Consider the following 22,999-nt stretch of genomic DNA (forward strand, 5'->3'; position numbering starts at 1 on the left):
CATACCTTATCAACAGTACTCAGTCAGGGCTCATAAACACACACACACACACACACACACACACACACACACACACACACACACACACACACACACACACACACACACACACACACACACACACACACACACACACACACACACACACACACACACACACACACACACACACACACACACACACACACACACACACACACAGTGCTGTGTGAAAATAAACTATTCAGGCCGTTGTGAGCGCTCTTTACAGGACTGTTGTTTCTGTATCAGTGTGTGTAGAAACTATATCCAATTATGTTAACATTAAAATAGACAATCTGGTAAATATCTGGAGAAGTATTTCCCTGCACATTGTTATTCATGACCTTGGAGAGGTGTTCATATCTCAGTGTATTGTGCTTTATATCTGTATTACTGATTAACACTGTTGGAAACGGCTAAACTTTGAAAATTGAGATATTAACTAAATGATAAGGAGTGGAAGAGAATGGGTTTTATGTCAGAAGTTAAGGGTTCTCTGTAGAAGCCAGAAGGCTTTGGAATGTGTTTGATGGAGGAGAGGAGAGCGACGTGTCGATATAGGGAAGACAGATGGATATCTGTGGATTAGTTGAAGGAGGGGTTGAGGTCAGGAGGTGAGGGTTGAGGTCAGGAGGTTTGGACAGATTCCCTTAACTTAAGGGAGTAATAAGGGTTTGGTATCCTGTTACCCTCTTTCTGTTGAACAATAAGATGTAAGGAATGGAGAGAAGGCGTTTCTTAAGTAGGATGTATATAACTGTGATGGGGAGAAATGTTTTGCTGTCTGAATACAGCTGTACAGAACCTTTGGGACGAATTAAACTTGGTTAAAGCTTCTCTAGTGTCCGTGAGTTATTTTCTCTGAAAAATAAGAACCTAACAACACTAAGTGCTTATTATGCAGTAGTACTAGGGGATTTCCTATGACACAGCCAAAACAATGGACATCTCCACTCTTTAGGAATGTAGTGAAGTAAAAGTAATCAAAACTATAAATAGTCAAGTAAAGTACAAATACCTCAAAAAACTACTTAAGTAGTACTTTAAAGTATTTTTACTTAAGTACTTTACACCACTGCAAATAAATGTACTTTTAATTGAAAGAGACAGGTATAAACTCTTTATCTCCTCTCTCTTTCATCTCTCTCTTTCTTTATCATTTCTCTCTCTCTACCGCTCATCTTTCACACACCAAAATATTGCTACATCTATTGGAATGTTTATTTAGTTGATGGCTCCAGAATTGTAGTACAATTGTGGTGTGATGTCTGCCTGAAAGTCACCTATAAAGTGTAATTAAAACATAACAGTATACAGTATTTCACCCATGTTGACTAAACATCAGATCATATCGTATTTCTACATTCCATTAGTAATAACACTGTGGACTCTATTTTTGTCTGGTGTTAAGGCAATGCTAGTGTAAAACACACATTCTTGGGCAATTTCGACTTGTAAAAGCCAGTGCTCTGCTATTTTGCAACCCTGGCGCCAGTAATTTACCTGTTTTATATCAACTCGCTTGTGCTGAGGTGGGAGGGGTGGAAATATTGTAGGTGTGTCTTTAAAAACGTGTGCCAAAGTGCAAATTCCCAGCAGCGCTACTGATGATATTTAATACTCACTGGTCGCTGGTCTTGGCAGTAACGCAGTTGGTTATGGCATCGATTTTGCTAGAGGAGGCGCACAGTAGCCTAATCAGTAGCCTATAACCAATGTCTTATTCAAATATAATGAGCAGCAAAACAGTCAACAGACATTCACGTTTTTTCTTTATATTGGACATTATTTTTCTGATCGGTGTCCTTGGTAGCCTCGGCTATTGACCGGGTTGTTTACCTTTCAAATGGCAAGGTCACTAACAGGCCATATAAATGGTGATGGTAGGCTAATATTATTATAGAGTTTAACGTTTGGGCATTGTCCAATTGTTCATGGCTCAAATATGCAGTGCATTTAAGAAATGTGAATGGAATGTGTGTAGACAAATATTACCATGTTAAAGTCAATAACAAAAACTAGATTGGCTACATGTTTGTTATAACTAGGCCTAGTGTAGGGTTACTGTATACTATTTAATAAACTATGTTCAATGGATAGGAAAAACATCCATGCCTCAGGTCGAAGAGCCCTTAGTCCTACATGTTTACACATTGCCTTATGCTCATGGAACAAGACATTCGATTCATGATATCATGTTTTTGACCAAATCTTATTTCGAAATATTGTTGTTTTAAAAAACAGATTGATTATTTTTCGTTTAATTTGATTAAAAACCAAACTTATTAGCAAGATTCACCGTTCATGAGTTTATGTTGAGAACGGACATGGCTCAAATACAATGGAATATCTTCTGCTATTTATGGAGAAGTGCAAATATGATGTAAAAAAAATCTCTGATAATTTACACATCAAAGAAAAGTGTCTCAGCTCAACAAAATCATCTTTCCTGGTTTACCATGGTAAATCTCCTGTGGCAATTTCCCGACACTTTGTATGAATGTAAACTAATGTTGGTGTAGCCTACTGTTATTATATTATTTGTTTCCTATTTATGTTATCCAAAAGTGCCTGGTGTGGTCATTTATTATCAAGATCAGGGGTACAATATCCTAGACTGTCCATATTTGAAATGTATAACTAAACCAACCCATTCGTGGGGAATGAGTTACTTGTGCCAGAAGAGTGTGGGCTAGAATCAAACCAACGCCAACACAATAGACATATACAGTACCAGTCAAAAGTGTCAACACACCAACTAATTTCTTTATTTTGACTATTTTCTACAACTTAGAATAATAGTGAAGACATCAAAACTATGAAATAACACATACGGAATCATGTAGTGACCAAAAAAGTGTTAAACAAAAATATATTTTAGATTTTAGATTCTTCAAAGTAGCCTCCCTTTGCATTGATGACAGCTTTGCACACTCTTGGCATTCTCTCAACCAGCTTCATGAGGGATGTTTTTCCAACAGTCTTGAAGGAGTTCCCACATATACTGAGCACTTGTTGGCTGCTTTTCCTTCACATTGCAGTCCAACTCATCCCAAACCATCTCAATTGGGTTGAGGTCGGGTGATTGTGGAGGCCAGGTCATCTGATGCAGCACTCCATCACTCTCCTTGGTCAAATGTCCCTTACACAGCCTGGAGGTGTAAGGCCCTACGCCGGAGATGAGAAGCAGGTACAGGGAGTTAAACATTTATTCAGGAACAGACATAAAACAAGACAGGAGCAATGTCAGCACATGGGTATACAAGGACATAAGACAATCAATACAGAAGCAGGGAACAGAGCGGGGAACCAGACAGATATAGGGAAGTTAAGGACAGAGTTGATTGAGTCCAGGTGAGTCCAATAATCACTGATGAGCGTGACGGGGGGATGGCAGGTGTGCGTAATGATGATGGCAGAAGTGCGCAATGCTGGGGAGCCTGGCGCCCTCGAGTGCCAGGGGGGAAGAGAGGGAGCAGGCGTGTCAGGAGGTGTGTTTTGGGTCATTGTCCTGCAGAAAAAGAAATGATAGTCCCACTAAGCACAAAGCAGATGGGATGGCGTATCACTGCAGAATACTGTGGAAGCCATGCTGTTTAAGTGTGCCTTGAATTGTAAATAAATCACTGACAGTGTCACCAGCAAAGCATCCCCATACCATCACACCTCCTCCTCCATGCTTCACGGTGGGAACCACACATGCAGAGATCGACCGTTCACCTACTCTGCGTCTCACACAGACACGGCGGTTGGAACCAAAAATTTCATCAGACCAAAGGACACATTTCCACCGGTCTAATGTCCATTGCTCGTGTTTCTTGGCCCAAGCATGTCTCTTCTTATTATTGGTGTCCTTTAGTAGTGGTTTCTTTGCAGCAATTCTACCACGAAGGCCTGATTCATGCAGTCTCCTCTGAACAGTTGATGTTGAGATGTGTCTGTTACTTGAACTCTGTGAAGCATTTTTTGGGGCCGCAATCTGGAGGTGCAGTTAACTCTAATGACCTTATCCTCTGCAGCAGAGGTAACTCTGGGTCTTCCTTTCCTGTGGCGGTCCTCATGAGAACCAGTTTCATCATAGCACTTCTTTGCAACTACACTTGAAGAAAATGTGAAAGTTCTTAAAATTTTGGGGATTGACTGACCTTCATGTCTTAAGGTAATGATTGACTGTTATTTCTCTTTGCTTATTTGAGCTGTTTGAGGCTGCTCCAAAATACCACCGGCGGAGAAAGAGTATTCAGAGTGGAATAAAGAACTCTCCGGAAAGAAGAAATGCGGGGGTGTATGTTTCACTCAACTTTTCAAAATGCCTACAAGACCCCCCTTGTAGGATTTTTAATGCATTTATTTGCAAATTATGTTGGAAAATAAGTATTTGGTCAATAACAAAAGTTTATCTCAATACTTTGTTATATACCCTTTGTTGGCAATGACAGAGGTCAAACGTTTTCTGTAAGTCTTCACAAGGTTTTCACACACTGTTGCTGGTATTTTGGTCCATTCCTCCATGCAGATCTCCTCTAGAGCAGTGATGTTTTGGGGCTGTTGTTGGGCAACACGGACTTTGAACTCCCTCCAAAGATTTTCTATGGGGTTGAAATCTGGAGACTGGCTAGGCCACTCCAGGACCTTGAAATGCTTATGAAAAACCTTATGAAATGCTTAAGTGTATCTATGATGAAAATTACAGGCCTCTCTCATCTTTTTAAGTGGGAGAACTTGCACAATTGGTGGCTGACTAAATACTTTTTTGCCCCACTGTATTTGATGGTTAAAGATACCTTAAAAAAAAGGTAGGGGTGTGGATCAGAAAACCAGTCATTATCTGGTGTGACCACTATTTGCTTTGATTTGATTCGATTTTGACTCTTGCCATAATATGGACTTGGTCTTTTACCAAATAGGGCTATCTTCTGTATTCCACCCCTACCTTGTCACAACACAACTGACTGGCTCAAACGCATTAACAAGAAGGAAAGAAATTCCACAAATTAACTTTTAACAAGGCACACCTGTTAATTGAAATGCATTCCAGGTGACTACCTCATGAAGCTGTTTGAGAGAATGCCAAGAGTGTCCAAAGCTGTCATCAAGGCAAAGGGTGGCTACTTTGAAGAATCTCAAATATAAAATATATTTTGATTTGTTTAACACTTTTTTGGTTACTACACGATTCCATATGTGTTATTTTGTATCGGTTGTCATTGGTGAAAGGAGAAGAGGACCAAAGTGCAGCGTGGTACGTATTCATAATAATTTAATAAAGAAATGAATACTGAACAAAAACAACAAACCGACAAATGAACAGTTCTGTAAGGTGCAAAACAAAAACACTAAACAGAAAGTAACTACCCACAACCCATAGTGGGAAAACAGGCTACCTAAGTATGATTCTCAATCAGAGACGACGATCGACACCTGCCTCTGATTGAGAACCATACTAGGCCAAACACATAGAAATACAACGACTAGAACAAAACATAGAAAAACAACATAGAATGCCCACCCCAACTCACACCCTGACCAACTAAAATAAAGACATAAAAAAGGAACTAAGGTCAGAACGTGACATATTTAACAGTTTTTATGTCTTCACTATTATTCTACAATGTAGAAAATAGTAAAAATAAATAAAAACCTTGGAATGAGTAGGTGTGGCCAAACTTTTGACTGGTACTGTATGGTTCTGGCCCTAACCGCTAGAACACCCCGGGCGACAATTAAACAAAACGTTGACAGTTTATTCATAACCTTAAGATACACTAGACACGTGTATGTTGTAGTCTAGTGGAGACCAATATCTATCTTGGGTTATTAAGCTATATAAAACTACGGTTGTGGATGTATATGGCTGTATTTCAGATATATTTTTGTACATTTGAATGTTGCAGTAATAGGACCTAGGCCTAGCGTTTGAGGGAGCGAGAGAGAACATAATTTTGATTGCAAGCCTTGACCCCAATGACTAAACTACCCCCTATTGAGAGAAATAGAACTGCTAATTTTCAGGGACTCATGAGGCTCATTTGAATATCTTGAAGCAGAGCAAAAATTCTCAGTGATTTATTTTTTGTTGACACCGCTGAACCCATAGCGCTACCGTAAGCAAAAAGATTTACCACCGCGTTTGGTTTGTTAAAGTAGAGCCCTGTATCTGATCTAATCTGGTTATCTCCCTTATAAAGGTTCAGTAAACTAATAGTACTGTTTTGGTTAGCGCTGCTATCGGTACAGGGGAGTAGGGGTAAGCCTGCACACTGAATAGAGAATGTGGAGTCAGGGGAAAAAGAAGCTGATAGTCACCTCCTTAAGTCTGATAAGGGATGTGTACACACACACTCACGCGTACCCATATCACACCCGCTTGCATTCATGTGTGCACATATGTGTGTTTGGTACAGTATATAAGAACAGTCCTGACCCAAGCTAAGGTGTATCCACCACTGGCTGTGATTTCAGGAGTGACCATGAAGTATCTCGTTATTGTGCTGGTATGTGCTGTGCTCGCTGAGGGAATCCACAGGTTAGTACTCCAACCACTACATACAATACCACATCTCCCTTTCTCTCTCACTTCAAATAATATAGCCTCTCAGTTTCCTTCTATTTCACATTTTCACTCCATCCAGTTGCTCTTTTTCCCCTACATTCTCCCTAAAACACAATTTTCTTTTCTCATCTCTCATAGTCAATGATAACTCCTTGTCGCTCTCCCTCCCCCTCTATGCATTTGCAAAGTTCACCACATATCACAATCTGAGTGTATCTGTGTGCTTGTTACCCTAGGATCCCTCTGGTGAAGCATAAGTCAATCCGTGAGAGAATGATGGAGAAGGGAGAACACCTGCCCTACCAAGACCCCGCTCTCAAATACTTTCCTGACGAGTTCGCTGGCTCCACCACCATGTACATCAACAACTACGCCGACGTACGTACATGCTCTAAAACCCAAGCGTATGGTCTATCTAGAATGTTACTCAATGTCCTGTCTATATCTGTCTATGTCCACAGTAGTCTATTTTCATATACCAGAATGAAGTTCTATGATGTATGCTAATGTAGAAAATGTGAATTCTAGGTCTAACGAGATAACAACCATGTCAAGATAACGTCTAACTCCATGAAGTAGAGTCTAAACCACGCCAACCATTCTAGATCTGATGCGTTGTTGTCTGAATGTATTAGCAGCACCTCTATCTTTTGTCAGCTGTATTTTCCCTGTTGTGTTTTCCAGACCACCTACTATGGAGCCATCACCATCGGTACTCCCCCCCAGTCCTTCCAGGTGTTGTTTGACACTGGCTCTGCCAACCTGTGGGTTGACTCTGTACTCTGCAACACTCAGGCCTGCAGTGAGTACAGCTGGATAGCTTCATGACAATGAAAGCCACTGCTAGCTAATACTACAACAACCTACATGTATCAACGAACTGCTACTTCCTCAACAATAAATATGACTAACTATACTACTACTACTACTACTATTACTACTACTACTGTACTACTACTACTACAGAACATCTACTACTACTACTACTACTGCTACTACTACTGTCAGAGATATTTTAATCCATTATCACTTCTACACCATTCCCAGATAAATACATTGTAGACAGTATATTTCCTCTAAGTTGTTTGTGTCCCTTCCTCCTGCAGACACCCACACAAAGTTCAACCCCCAGCAGTCGTCCACCTACTCAGCTAATGGGGAAACGTTCTACCTGCCCTACGGAACCGGCAGTCTCAGTGGAGTCTTCGGATACGACACCGTCAACGTGAGTCCCACCATAACAACCTTACAAATACTTAACTACTTCTAACACAGTTACTCTTCACTACCTGCAATAAAAAGCCACAACAGATACAGCCACAACAGTACATGTACTTCCATTCTAATAAAACCAAAGTGTTTCCATGATGCTGAGTGTGTGTGTTGTTTGTCCCCTCTTTAGGTCGGTGGTATTATCCTCACCAACCAGGAGATTGGTCTGAGCACTGACGAGCCAGGTCAGACCTTTGTTGTGGCCCAGTTTGATGGTATCCTTGGCCTGTCCTACCCTTCCATCTCAGCAGGACAAGAGACTCCCGTCATGGACAACATCATGTCACAGAACCTTTTACAGGCCAACCTGTTCGCGTTCTACCTGACCAGGTCAGTACTCCTACCATCCCTTATACCACATATATACCACTACTTACCACATATACTGTATACCACTATCAATACTTACCACACATAAACCACTATCACTACTTACCACATATGTACCACTATCAATACTTACCACACTTATACCACTACCCCTACTTACCACAAATATACCACTACCACTACTTACCACACATATACCACTACCTACCACACATATACCACTACCACTACTTACCACACATATACCACTACCACTACTTACCACATATATACCAATACCACTACTTACCACACTTATACCACTACCACTACTTACCACACATATACCACTACAGATGTCAGATCTTAATTGGACTGCTTTCATCACAGGAGTAAAATAATCCTGCAGAAGGAGGATTTGAATATCTGAAGAATTATTTAGAATTGTTCCAGTGGGCGGCTGGAAGCGTGTTTGTATACAAAGCAGTACCATACCTACATTGTATCTTATGTAGGCTACGTGAAGGCTACGGCGTGTTAATTCTTATGTGGATTATAATAAACGGCCATATTCGTAGAGGGTAGATGTTTTTTGTTGTTGGGGATAATCAGTTGTTTTAAATAAATAGTTTTATTATCAGTTGAAGGTCAAGTAATATGCAGAATTAATTGTTGTTTTCCTCAAATCCTGTGTGGTCCAGCGGTTACAGCCACTGACCCCGGCACAGACATGTCAGAGTCGGCATGGGTTCAAATTCGGCCCACTGCTCTTTGACTCATAGATCAATGTCTATTTTTGACGCATTAATTTTGCGTGGTTACAGGATTATAACAGAAACAACTCAAAGGTTAACAGTTTAGGAATTAATTCAGAGTGGTTAAATTTAGGGCTATGGTTTGGGGAAGGCTTCAAACAAAATAATACAAAATGACGCGCCTATGTATCATCAGTATTCAGAATATTCATAATGCTCGCTAGAGCATTGTGATCTGCCATAAGCAGCTCACTCCGAACCACATGGGTTTGCGCCCTGTGCTGAGTGATCTAGTGACCAGCCTGACACTACATTAGACCCTCAAGTTAATTGCATTTTTAAAAATGTTTTCAAAAAGTTAAACAAATAGTCAGATTTTTTACACAAAGAAGAGTATCTCAGCTCAACGAAATGGTCTTTGGATAGGCTCAAATGTATAAACATCTTGACAGCTTTAAGAAATAAAATATTAAAGGCACACAATACAGGCTTCCAATTCACACCAAAGACTAGAACTTTATAAATTATACATAGCCGAACTATAAAACACAGACAAGCATCCAAACTGGAGGAAAGTTTATTGTTCCACAGCAGACCTACATTTGTCAATCAGATGATGGCCCAAATCAGCTCATCAACTCAGCCAGGGAAATGTAATAATGGAGGCTAATGGGTAGCCTTCCGAATGTAGCCTAGTGGAATATAATCAAAAACAAGGGACATATTGCAGCCATCGATGGCACTTAGATTATCATCAGCTGATGTCCCGTTAAATTATCGATACGCTCTAAATTCACCCGCACAGCTGATCTCAATAGCGACCATTATTGTTCACTTCATTTCAGCTCCCTAAAAGACGATGTCAGTGTTACCTTAGTCCAAAGTGTTTCAAGATATGTTCACCCTCTGTTTGGTATTGTAATCAGAACAACAGAGTACTTTTTGAACAGACTAAGGGTGATTTATCTATTTGACAAGCATTCCATGCAATAGAAATAAAGTATCTACTGTGGGAATTGACATGACACTAATGTTGGTGTAGCCTATAGTTACAATTTTATTGGTTTCCTATTTATGTTATCCAAAAGTGTCTGATATGGTCATTTCTTATCAAGATCAGGGGTTAAATATCCCTGGACTGTCGATATTTAAAATGCGTAAATAAATCGAGTATATCGGGGGATTAAGTTAATTGTGCCAGAAAGTTGTGGGCCGGAATTGAACCAACGCCAACATGGTAGGCTTATATGTGCGAGCTGACGTCAGCAACCCTAACCCACCCCACCCTACCACACCCCACGATAGAACTACATTTTGAACTTAGGATACACTTAAAGCTTGTATGTCATAGCCTAGATGAGACCAATATCTATCTTGTGTTGTTATGCTATATAAAATGACGGTTGTTGATGTGTATGACCTAGGCATGGCTTTTCAGTGAAAAAGAGAGACATTTATTTTGAAACCAAGTCCTGATCCCAATGACTCAAATGCCCCCGCATGGAGATAAAGACAACTGCTCTTTTTCAGGGACCCACAAGGCTCATTTGTATTTCCTGATGCAGCAGGACAAAAAAGTTAAGATCCGACATCTGTACCCCTACCACTACTTACTTACCACACATATAATGTACTACTACCGAACCTCAATATAAAATACACACAGATATCACAGAACCTTCTGCAAGCCAATGTGTTCGCTTTCTAGATGACTGGGTAATATACTTCAATTATGTACTTACTTAATTATGTATATAATCAATGTTATATTCATTATTCCTGCTCCAGAAACTGTATCACTGATATAAGAGATAACATTTTTGAGGAGAGAAGTGTCTTCTGTGAAGAGTGAACCATCTTCTTGCCAACCACCTACTTTATTTGTAAAACTGTTAGATGACTTAAAACTCTTTTTCTGTGCAGGGACGGCCAGCAGGGCAGTGAGCTGTCGTTTGGAGAAGTGGACAACACCAAGTATCAGGGTCAGATCTACTGGACCCCCGTCACCTCCCAGACATACTGGCAAATCGGCATCCAAGGGTCAGGATCAACCACACCAACTAAACATACTTAACCATACACTGACATCAGAACCACTAAGAGACTGGAAAAGCTGGGGTGAAAAATGTCTAAGGCCGCTGTCAATGCTAGTCTGTCTGTCTGTCTGTCTGTCTGTCTGTCTGTCTGTCTGTCTGTCTGTCTGTCTGTCTGTCTGTCTGTCTGTCTGTCTGTCTGTCTGTCTGTCTGTCTGTCTGTCTGTCTGTCTGTCTGTCTGTCTGTCTAACACTAACCCTGTTACACCTCCAGGTTCCAGATCAACGGTCAGGAGACAGGGTGGTGTGGGCAGGGCTGCCAGGCCATCGTGGATACAGGCACCTCCATGCTGACTGCACCCAGACAGATCATGGGAACCCTGATGCAGTCCATTGGAGCCCAGCAGGACCAGTACGGACAGGTAGCAGGAAGCCATTATAAACCATTACAGACCAATACTAACTGACACCAAAAACCAGTGTAATCCAGAAAGTAGAGTTTGGGGAAACCAGTGCAGAACAGAGTTAACCAGTACAGGGATGTTTTGTGTCACTCATGTCTTTGAATTGTTTGTTGATGTAGTACACAGTGAACTGTAACCAGATCAACAGCCTGCCTACTCTCACCTTCACCATCAATGGAGTCAGCTTCCCCCTGCCGCCATCTGCATACATCCAGCAGGTGTGTGTGTGTGTGTGTGTGTGTGTGTGTGTGTGTGTGTGTGTGTGTGTGTGTGTGTGTGTGTGTGTGTGTGTGTGTGTGTGTGTGTGTGTGTGTGTGTGTGTGTGTGTGTGTGTGTGTGTCTGTCCGTGTGTTATCATCTATGACTGATGTTAGGATAATGAAGGCCATAAGCCTTGTGTCAGTAGTGCATGTGCATGCATGTGTGTTTATCTGTGTGTGTGTGTATTGCACTCAACATGCGTGTTCTCCTCTCTCCAGAACAACCAGGGTGGGTACCAGTTCTGCTTCGTGGGGATCATCCCCACCTACCTGCCGTCCCAGAACGGACAGCCCCTGTGGATTTTGGGAGATGTATTCCTCAGGGAGTACTACTCCGTCTACGACCGCACAAGCAACCAAGTGGGCTTTGCCACCGCAGCCTAAACCTGACCAACATGACCATGACCGCAAACCAACACAGACACCGACCGTTCTTAGAAGTCTACCATCCCAAACCTCACACAGAATCTATTCCACCTCTGGCCATTCTAGAACATCAATCACCAAAGGCATCTATTCTGAATCACCCATAGCAACCTCTCTGGTTATTATAATACATCTATTACCCATGGCAACCGCTCTGGTCATTATAATACGCATATTACCCATGACAACCACTGTGGGTCAGTTTGTCTTTGGTCCAGTGGGGTTAAAGCAAGCATGGACATCATTGGGTTAAAGCTGTGGTCTTTGTTAGATGACATCTGCTAATATCTTCAGTTCAGCTGTAAGGTGTAAGGTTGTTTCCTTTCTACTCTGGCATTGCAATGACAACCTCCTAGTTCCCAGACAACATCGGATGTGAACACAGGTTCAGCCATGTTGCGGATTGCATCATGATGCTGAGTTGCAATTCTGAGTTGAGTGAAAAAGAAAATGACATACAGAAATACAGTGAAATATGAAAATATGATTTTTGACAAATAAACGCATTTCATCTCAAGACTGGATGTATTTGGTGTTTGTTTAGCTTCCATTTAGACTGAATAAACTATTGAAGTGCACAATAATCCTATTTGTTTTGAAACCCTGTATCTGACACATCAAGCTCATGATGCCTGTAAGACTGAAATCACACCTCACATTCACCACTGACTGTTAACAGAAACGGCAACAAAAAACAACAAGAGCATCTTACCCAATTTGAGCCTGTAAATATATCCAACCATCTACACATCATACCTATAGAAATACCAAAATATCACAGAGTCAAATATGCCATCTGTTAAATGGCATTAAGTCCAAAGTATCCTCCCGGTGAAAGCGACTTCATTGAAAGCTTCAACATTTCACTTCTGCTAACGAGCTCTCATTATCTCTGTAACATGGTCAGGGGCCGGTGTGTGTGTGTGGATGCGTATGCATACAAGTGTGTGTTTTTTTGTTTTTACACACACACACACACACCACACCATCATCAACTGGCTTAAACTGATTATGTCAGGAGCAGAGATAGCAGAGTCACACACGTTTGTGACACACACACACACACACACACACACACACACACACACACACACACACACACACACACACACACACACACACACACACACACACACACACACACACACACACACACACACACACACACACACACACAATCAAAAACTGGCTTAAACTGATTGTCAGGAGCAGAGACACACACACGTACACACACATTTGTGACACACACACTAGTTTGGGATTTCAACCCCAGTCCTCATGTACCTGACCCCTCCACCCTTCAAAGGGGAGCATCTCTCTGACTCATGTCCACACAGATTGCTCCAACCCTGGGGAAGCCTGCTCTGAGATATGGCCTGTCACTGTCTGTCTCGGTCTGTGCCTCATTCACCAGACACACAAGACACAAGCTCTCACACACCCTCCATCTTTTGCTTTGCTCTCTAAGCAGACAGAGAAGTTCAGCACTATTCTCTATGTTTTCAGGACCCCAGTTTACAGACACAACAGTGCTTAAATGAGCTCATCATCCTGTTTTCTTAGTTTCTATAAAACATCTGTATATCTGTGGTCCATTAGTTCCAACAGAGGCTCAGCTCTCTACTCCATTTGTAAGAGACTGTGTGAGGATCAGAGGGAAATTGTACGGGGTGCGTAACTGTTGGCAGGGAAGTCAAATGCAGGAGAGCAGAACTTGGTGAATAGCCGGAGCAGTTTAATATATAAAACTAATGGCATACAAAACAACAAACACATGGGTACAAAACCCGTAGCGCACCAGTAACACATAGCACGAGTACTTACAAAATAAACAACTCCCGACAAGGACATGGGGGAAACAGAGGGAAAATATACAACATGTACTTAGGGAATTGAAACCAGGTGTGTGTGAGAACAAGACAAAACAATTGGAACATGAAAAATGGATCAGCGATGGCTAGAAGACCGGTGACGTCGACCACTGAACACCGCCCGAACATGGAGAGGAACCGAATTCGGCAGAAGTTGTGACAGAAATGCTGCATTGCAGGTTTTCTAGTGAGAACAGGACAGTCCAGACAGGGCCTAGTACAGATGTATACAGAGCCACAGTGAAGCAGGGTAAGTCAGAAAATACATCGGGGGTAGAAATGTGAAGCTAGATAACTGTCTAAATCAGGGCAGAACTGCATACCTTATCAAAGCTCAATCAGTAACAAAATCAGTGCTAAATCAACAATCATGACTAGTTCACACACACACACACACACACACACACACACACACACACACACACACACACACACACACACACACACACACACACACACACACACACACACACACACACACACACACACACACACACAGCTCCTGACCAGCAGCAGCCTACAGGGTGATACAGGGACAGAATTTGGTATGTCATCAAATATGAAGTGCTGTCTGAAATAAACTATTCAGGCCGTTGTGAGCGCTCTTTACAGGACTGTTGTTTCTGTATCAGTGTGTGTAGAAACTATCTCCAATTATGTTAACATTAAAATAGACAACTTGGTAAATATCTGGAGAAGTATTTCCCTGCACATTGTTATTCATGACCTTGGAGAGGTGTTCATATCTCAGTGTATTGTGCTTTATATCTGTATTACTGATTAACACTAAGTGCTTATTATGCAGTACTACTAGGGGATTTCCAATGACACAGCCAAAACAATGGAATTCTCCACATTTTTAAACAAATACACAGTTGTGGAAAAAGTACTGAATCGTCATACTTGAGTAAATGTAAAGATACCTTCATAGAAAATGGCACAAGTAAAAGTGAAAGTCAACCAGTAAAATATTACTTGAGTAAAAATCTAAAAGTATTTGGTTTTAAATATTCTTAAGTTGTAACGGCAGTCTAAGTTGTCCTCCTCCTCAGACGAGGAGAGGCGAGAAGGATTGGAGGACCAATGTACAGCGTGGTAAGTTTCCATGAATTAATGACAAGAAAACTAGACAAAACACAAAACAACAAACGTAGTAACCGTCACAGTCCCGTGTGGCACAAACACTGGCACAGGAAACAACCACCCACAAAATCCCAACACAAAACAAGCCACCTATATATGATTCTCAATCAGGGACAACGATTGACAGCTGCCTCTGATTGAGAACCATATTAGGCTGAACACAGAAACAGACAAACTAGACACACAACATAGAATGCCCACCCAGCTCACGTCCTGACCAACACTAAAACAAGCACAACACATAAGAACTCTGGTCAGGACGTGACAGTACCCCCCTCCTGAGGTGCGGACTCCGAACGCACCCCTAAAACTCAAGGGGAGGGTCTGGGTGGGCATCTGTCCGTGGTGGCGGCTCCGGCGCAGGACGAGGACACCACTCCACCACTGTCTTTGTCCCCCTCCTTAGCGTCCTTTGAGTGGCGACCCTCGCCCCCGACCTTGGCCTAGGAATCCTCCCCAAGGCCCCCACATGATTTAGGAGACAGCTCAGGACAGAGCGGTATCTCAGGACAGAGAGGTAGCTCAGGACAGATGGGCAACTCCGGACTGAAGGGCAGCTCTGGACTGAAGGGCAGCTCCGGACTAATGGCAGCTCCGGACTGGAGGGCAGCTCATGACTGGAGGGCAGCTCATGACTGGAGGGCAGCTCATGACTGGCGGGCGGCTCATGACTGGCGGGCGGCTCATGACTGGCGGGCGGCTCATGACTGGAGGGCGGCTCATGACTGGAGGGCGGCTCATGACTGGAGGGCGGCTCATGACTGACTGGCGGCTCATGACTGACTGGCGGCTCTGGCAGCTCCTGACTGGCTGGCGGCTCCTGACTGACGGACGGCTCTAGCGGCTCCTGACTGACGGATGGCTCTAACGGCTCGGGACAGACGGGCGGCTCTGATGGCTCGGGACAGACGGGCGGCTCAGATGGCGCTGGGCAGACGGATGGCTCAGATGGCGCTGGGCAGACGGATGGCTCAGACGGCGCTGGGCAGGCAGGCAGCTCAGACGGCGCTGGCCAGGCAGGCAGCTCAGACGGCGCTGGCCAGGCAGGCAGCTCAGACGGCGCTGGGCAGGCAGGCAGCTCAGGCGGCGCTGGGCAGGCAGGCAGCTCAGGCGGCGCTGGGCAGACGAGCAGTGCAGGCGGCGTTGGGCAGACGGCCGACTCTGACCTGCTGAGGCGCACAGTAGGCCTGGTGCGTGGTGCCGGAACTGGTGGTGCTGGGCTGGGGTCACGCACCTCAAAGCTAGTGCGGGGAGCAGGAACAGGGCACACTGGACTCTCGAGGCGCACAGTAGGCCTGGTGCGTGGTACCGGCACTGGTGGTACCGGGCTGAGGGCATGCACCTCAGGGAGAGTGCGGGGAGAAGGAACAGTGCGTACAGGGCTCTGGAGACGCACAGGAGGCTTGGTGCGTGGTGCCGGAACTGGTGGTACCGGACTGGAGACACGCACCTCAAGGCTAGTGCGGGGAGCAGGAACAGTGCGTACAGGGCTCTGGAGACGCACAGGAGGCTTGGTGCGTGGTGCCGGAACTGGTGGTACCGGACTGGAGACACGCACCTCAAGGCTAGTGCGGGGAGCAGGAACAGTGCGTACAGGGCTCTGGAGACGCACAGGAGGCTTAGTGCGTGGTGCCGGAACTGGAGGTACTGGGCTGGAGACACGCACCACAGGGAGAGTGCGTGGAGGAGGAACGCTTGGTTCAAGCGTGGCTACGGGCAGCGACAGCAGCAGCGGCCAGCTACACAGGACTCCTGGACATGGGGTGGTATGAGGAGGCAGCACGGAAGATTGGCTGGAAGCCCGTGAAGAAACCCCAAAAATGTATTGGGGGGGGGGGGGGGGGGGCTAAAGGGTAGTGTGGCGAAGGCAGGTAGGAAACGCTTGGTCCGAGTTAGGTGGGTGGTTCTGTAACGGCAGTCTATGTCGTCCTCCTCCTCAGACGAGGAGAGGCGAGAAGGATCGGAGGACCAATGTACAGCGTGGTAAGTTTCCATGATTTAATGACAAGAAAACTAGACAAAACACAAAACAACAAACGTAGTAACCGTCACAGTCCCGTGTGGCACAAACACTGACACAGGAAACAACCACCCACAAAATCCCAACACAAAACAAGCCACCTATATATGATTCTCAATCAGGGACAACGATTGACAGCTGCCTCTGATTGAGAACCATATTAGGCTGAACACAGAAACAGACAAACTAGACACACAACATAGAATGCCCACCCAGCTCACGTCCTGACCAACACTAAAACAAGCACAACACATAAGAACTCTGGTCAGGACGTGACATAAGTATCAAAAGTAAATGTAAAATTACGGATAGCCAGTGGCACACTCCAACACTCAGGCATCATTTACAAACGAAGCATTTAGTGAGTCCGTCAGATCAGAGGCAGTATGGATGACCACGGATGTTCTCTTGATAAGTGTGTAAATTTGACCATTTTCCTGTCCTGCTAAGTATTCAGAATGTACTTCTGGGTGTCAGGGAGTAGAAAGTACATTTTCTTTAGTAATGTAGTGAAGTAAAAGTAAAAATTGTCAACTATATAGTCAAGTAAAGTACAGATATTGTACCTCAAAAAACTACTTAACTAGTACTTTAAAGTATTTTTACTGCAAATACTGTGCATTTACTTTTAATTAAAAGAGACTGTGTAAACTATTTATCTCCTCTCTCTCTTTCTTTATCATCTCTTTCTCTCTCTTCCTCTCATCTTTCACACACCAAAATGTTGCTACATCTTTTCAAATGTTTATTTAGTTGATGGCTCCTGAATTGTAGTACAATTGTGGTGTGATGTCTGCCTGAAAGTCACCTATAAAGTGTAATTAAAACATAACAGTATACAGTATTTCACCCATGTTGACTAAACATCAGATCATATCGTATTTCTACATAGCATTAGTAATAACACTGTGGACTCTATTTTTGTCTGGTGTTAAGGCAATGCTAGTGTAAAACACACATTCTTGGGCAATTTCGACTTGTAAAAGCCAGTGCTCTGCTATTTTGCAACCCTGGCGCCAGTAATTTACCTGTTTTATATCAACTCGCTTGTGCTGAGGTGGGAGGGGTGGAAATATTGTAGGTGTGTCTTTAAAAACGTGTCCCAAAGTGCCAATTTCAAGCAGTGGTGATATTTAACACGCACTGGTCGCTGGTCTTTGCGGTAACACAATTGGTTATGGCATCGATTTTGCCAGTGGAGGTGCACAGTAGCCTTGTAGACCTTGATCTGGTAGAGTTACTCCACCTCAAAAATTTAATTTGGTGAAATGCTTGGCACACACATACTCAGGCTGACTTGCTCTTGTTCAGGCAAATGAGAAATAAGTGCACTCAGGCTATCCGGAAGGCCAAAGGTAGTTACTTTAAGGAGCAGTTCTTGCTCTCTGTTGATCGAATCTCAAGAATAAAACCTCCTCCTCACAGCTGCCCATGTCCCTTTATGTTGAAGATGTGGTTGTTACTTGACAAGAAGCACATGGCTGAGCTCTTTAATCACCACTTCATTAAGTCAGCATTCCTATATGACTCAGCCATGCCTCATTGCCTGTCCAACATTTCCTCATCTCCCAGCCCTTCTAATGCGACTAGCCCCTATGCTCCTCCCTCTTTTTCCCCTGCCTCACTACAAAGTTTCTCCCTGCAGGCAGTCAGTGAGTCCGAGGGGCTAAAGTAGCTCCTTAAACTTGACCCCCAAAAAAACTCTGGGTCAGATGGTTTAAATCCATTCTTCTTTAAGGTTGCAGCCCCTATCATCTCCAAGCCTATCTCTGACCTTTTTAACCTGTCTCTCCTCTCTGGGGAGGTTCCAATTGCTTGGAAGGCATCCACGGTGCGTCCTTTATTTAACGGGGGAGATCAAGCTGATTCTAACTGTTATAGGACAGTTTCTATTTTGCCATGTTTATCTAAAGTGTTGGAAAAACTTACTGGCTTTCTTGATGTCAATAGTATTCTCTCTGGTATTAAATCTGGTTTCTGCTCAGGTTATGGTCGTGTCACTGCAACCTTAAAGGTCCTAAATGACGTCACCATTGCTCTTGATTCTAAGCAATGGTGTAATAAGGTAGACCATTAGGTAGATAAGGTAGACCATTCCATTCTTGTGGGCCGGCTAAGGCGTATTAGTGTCTCTGAGGGGTCTTTGGCCTGGTTTGCTAACTACCTCTCTCAAAGAGTGCAGTGTATAAAGTCAGAATATCTGCTGTCTCAGCCACTGCCTGTAACCAAGGGAGTACCCCAAGGCTCGATCCTACGCCCCACGCTCTTCTCAATTTACATCAACAACATAGCTCAAGCAGTAGGAATCTCTATCATCCATTTATATGCAGATGATACAGTGTTATACTCAGCTGGCCCCTCCCCGGATTTTGTGTTAAACCCTCTACAATAAAACCTTCTTAGTGTCCAACAAGCTTTCTCTGCCCTTATCCTTGTTCTGAGCACCTCCAAAACAAAGGTAATGTGGTTTGGTAAGAAGAATGCCCCTCTCCCCACTGGTATGATTACTACCTCTGAGGGTTTAGAGCTTGAGGTAGTGACCTCATACAAGTACTTGGGAGTATGGCTAGACGGTACACTGTCCTTTTCTCAGGGTTAGGGTTAGGGTTAACCCTAACCCTAACCCTAAGGTTAAAACTTCTTATAGCTGCAGGGGCAGTATTGAGTAGCTTGGATGAAAAGGTGCCCAGAGTAAACTGCCTGCTCCTCAGTCCCAGTTGCTAATATATGCATATTATTATGATGTCTGTGAGTATAACAGAACTCATAAGTCGCTCTGGATAAGAGCGTCTGCTAAATGACTTAAATGTAAATGTATATGGCAGGCAAAAACCTGAGAAAAAAATCCAACCAGGAAGTGGGAAATCTGAGGTTTGTAGGTTTTCAACTCATCGCCTATCGAATAAACAGTGGGATATGGGTCAGTTTGCACTTCCTACGGCTTCCACTAGATGTCAACAGTCTGTAGAACCTTGTCTGATGCTTCTATTGTGAAGTGGGGCCGAAGGAGACGGGAATGAGTAAGGTCTACCATGAGCTGACCATGCTCTGACCATGAGTGTTCACATGAGAGTGAGCTCTGTTCCATCGCACTTCTGAAGACAATGGAATTCTCCGGTTGGAACATTATTGAAGATTTATGTTAAAAACATCCTGAAGATTGATTCAATACATCGTTTGACATGTTTCTACTGACTGTTACGGAACTTTTTGGCATTTTGTCTGTTTTTAATGAACGCTCTTCCTGACTTTTGATTTGTTTACCAAACACTCTAACAAAAATAGCTATTTGGACATAAATTATGGTTATTACCGAACAAAACAAACATTTCTTGTGGAAGTGGGAGTCCTGGGAGTGCATTCCGACGAAGATCAGCAAAGGTAAGTGAAGATTTATAATGCTATTTATAATGCTATTTATGACTTTTGTTGACTATACAATTTGGCGGGTAACTGTATGGCTTCCTTTTGTGGCTGAACGCTGTTCTCAGATTATTGAATATTGTGCTTTGCCGTAAAGCTTTTTTGAAATCTCACACATCGGTTGCATTAAGAACAAGTGTATCTTTAATTCTTTGTAAAACATGTATCTTTCATCAACGTTTATGATGAGTATTTCTGTTATTTGATGTGGCTCTCCGCAATTTCTCCGGATATTTTGGCGGCATTTCTGAACATGGCGCCAATGTAAAGGTTTTTGGATATAAATATAAACTTTATCGAACAAAACATATATGTATTGTGTAACATGAAGTCCTATGAGTGTCATCTGATGAAGATCATCAAAGGTTAGTGATACATTTTATCTCTATTTCTGGTTTTTGTGATTCCTGTCTTTGGCTGGGAAAATTGTTTTTTTTCTGTGATTTTGCGGTGACCTAACATAATCGTTTGTGGTGCTTTCGCTGTAAAGCCTTTTTGAAATCGGACACTGTGGTGGGATTAACAAGAAGTGTATCTTTAAAATGGTGTGAAATACTTGTATGCTTGAGGAATTTTAATTATGAGATTTCTGTTGTTTGAATTTGGCGCCCTGCACTTTCACTGGCTGTTGTCATGTCGATCCCGTTAACGGGATTGCAGCCATAAGAAGTTAAATCTAGACTTGGTTTCCTCTATCGTAATCGCTCCTCTTTCACCCCAGCTGCCAGAATAACCCTGATTCAGATGACCATCCAACCATGCTAGAATACAGAGACGTAATTTATAGATCGGCAGGTAAGAGTGCTCTCGAGCGGCTAGATGGCCATCAGATTTGCCACCAATGCTCCTTATAGGACACATCACTGCACTCTATACTCCTCTGTAAACTATTCATCTCTGTATACCTGTCGCAAAAGCCACTGGTAGATGCTTATTTATAAAACCCTCTTAGACCTCACTCCCCCCTATCTGAGATACCTACTACAGCCCTCATCCTCCACATACAATACCCGTTCTGTCCCCAAAGCACATACATCCCTGGGTCTCTCCTCTTTTCAGTTCGCTGCAGCTAGCGACTGGAATGAGTTGTAAAAGACAACTGTACAGTTTTATCTCTTCATTCAAAGACTCTGTCAGGCGGTGGGTGTAGCTGGTGCATGAAGTCAGGCGCAGGAGAGCAGAGATGAGTAAGCAACGCACTTTACTAAAGAAATAGCACAAGGTAGCAATACCAATGTGCGCACAATAACGGTTGCCACAAAGCACGGGTGAAAACAGCACCTGGAAAAAAGCAGCCGGAAACGTACAGACCTGAACAATAAACAATCACACACAAAGACATGGGGGAAAGAGGGTTATATACATGACCAGTAACTGGGAAATGAAAACCAGGTGTGTGTGGAACAAAGACAAAACAAATGGAAAATGAAAAGTGGATCGGCGATGGCTAGAAGACCGGCGACGTCGACCGCCGAGCTCCACCCGAACAAGGAGAGGAACCGACTTCGGCGGAAGTCGTGACAGACTCAATCATGGACAATCTTACTGACAGTTGTGGCTGCTTGTATTGTTGTCTCTACCTTCTTGTCTTTGTGCTGTTGTCTGTGCCCAATAATGTTTGTACCATGTTTTGTGCTGCTACCATGTTGTGCTGCTGCCATGTTGTGTTGCTACCATGTTGTTGTCATGTTGTGTTGCTACCATGCTGTGTTTCCATGTGTTGCAGCCATGCTATGTTGTTGTCTTAGGTATCTCTTTATGTAGTGTTGTGGTGTCTGTCTTGTTGTGATGTGTGTTTTGTCCTATATTTATTATCCCAGCCCTCGTCCCCGCAGAAGGCCTTTTTCATTTTGGTAGGCCGTCATTGTAAATAAGAATTTGATCTTAACTGACTTGCCAAGTTAAATAAAGGTCAAATAAAAAAATTACCTCCCAAGAGAATTCTCTTTGGTTATCGTCACAGCCGTGTATATTTCCCCTCAAGCCGATACCACAACGGCCCTCAAAGAACTACACTGGACTTTCAGCAAACTGGAAACCACATATCCTGAGGCTGCATTTATTGTAGCTGGGGATTTTAACAAAGCAAATCTGAAGAAAACGCTACTGAAGTTCTAGCAACACATTGACTGTAGTACTCCTTCTGGGATAACATTGGACCACTGCTACTCAACTTTTCAAAATGCCTAAAAGGCCCTCCCCCACCCTACGTTAGTACAGAGACAAAGTGGAGTCGCAATTCAATGGCTCAGACACGAGACCCATGTGGCAGGGTCTACATACAATCACGGATTACAAAGGGAAAACCAGCCACGTCGCGGACACGACGTCTTGCCTCCGGACAAGCTAAACACCTTCTTCGCCAACTTTAAGGATAACACAGTGACACTGACGCGGCCTGCCAAGGACTGTGGGCTTAGCTTCCCCATGGCTGACGTGAGTAAGACGT

General features: G+C 43.3%; 2 protein-coding genes across 3 annotated transcripts in view; one reads left to right on the plus strand and one right to left on the minus strand.

Annotated features, from left to right (window-relative positions):
• Nucleotides 1–22,999, minus strand: part of mapk8ip2 (mitogen-activated protein kinase 8 interacting protein 2) — a 132,077-nt gene that overhangs the window by 59,552 nt on the left and 49,526 nt on the right. The window lies entirely within an intron of this gene.
• LOC139584607 (gastricsin-like) lies at nt 6,441–12,610 on the plus strand. The gene is made up of 9 exons (XM_071416654.1): nt 6,441–6,547; nt 6,811–6,952; nt 7,259–7,376; nt 7,681–7,799; nt 7,977–8,176; nt 10,834–10,950; nt 11,218–11,365; nt 11,527–11,625; nt 11,887–12,610. The coding sequence occupies exons 1-9, from the start codon at nt 6,492–6,494 to the stop codon at nt 12,049–12,051; spliced, it is 1,164 nt and encodes a 387-aa protein (XP_071272755.1). The 5' UTR covers nt 6,441–6,491; the 3' UTR covers nt 12,052–12,610.

This window comes from Salvelinus alpinus, chromosome 9, assembly GCF_045679555.1.
Source record: "Salvelinus alpinus chromosome 9, SLU_Salpinus.1, whole genome shotgun sequence".
Classification (NCBI taxonomy): domain Eukaryota; kingdom Metazoa; phylum Chordata; class Actinopteri; order Salmoniformes; family Salmonidae; genus Salvelinus; species Salvelinus alpinus.

What these genes read in the sequence shown, in the direction of transcription:
- LOC139584607 (XM_071416654.1), top strand. Translation starts at nt 6,492, where the DNA reads ATGAAGTATCTCGTTATTGTGCTGGTATGTGCTGTGCTCGCTGAGGGA. An exon ending in CTCGCTGAGGGAATCCACAG is followed by an intron (nt 6,548 to 6,810) that starts GTTAGTACTCCA and finishes TTGTTACCCTAG; the next exon opens with GATCCCTCTGGTGAAGCATA. An exon ending in TGGCAAATCGGCATCCAAGG is followed by an intron (nt 10,951 to 11,217) that starts GTCAGGATCAAC and finishes TTACACCTCCAG; the next exon opens with GTTCCAGATCAACGGTCAGG.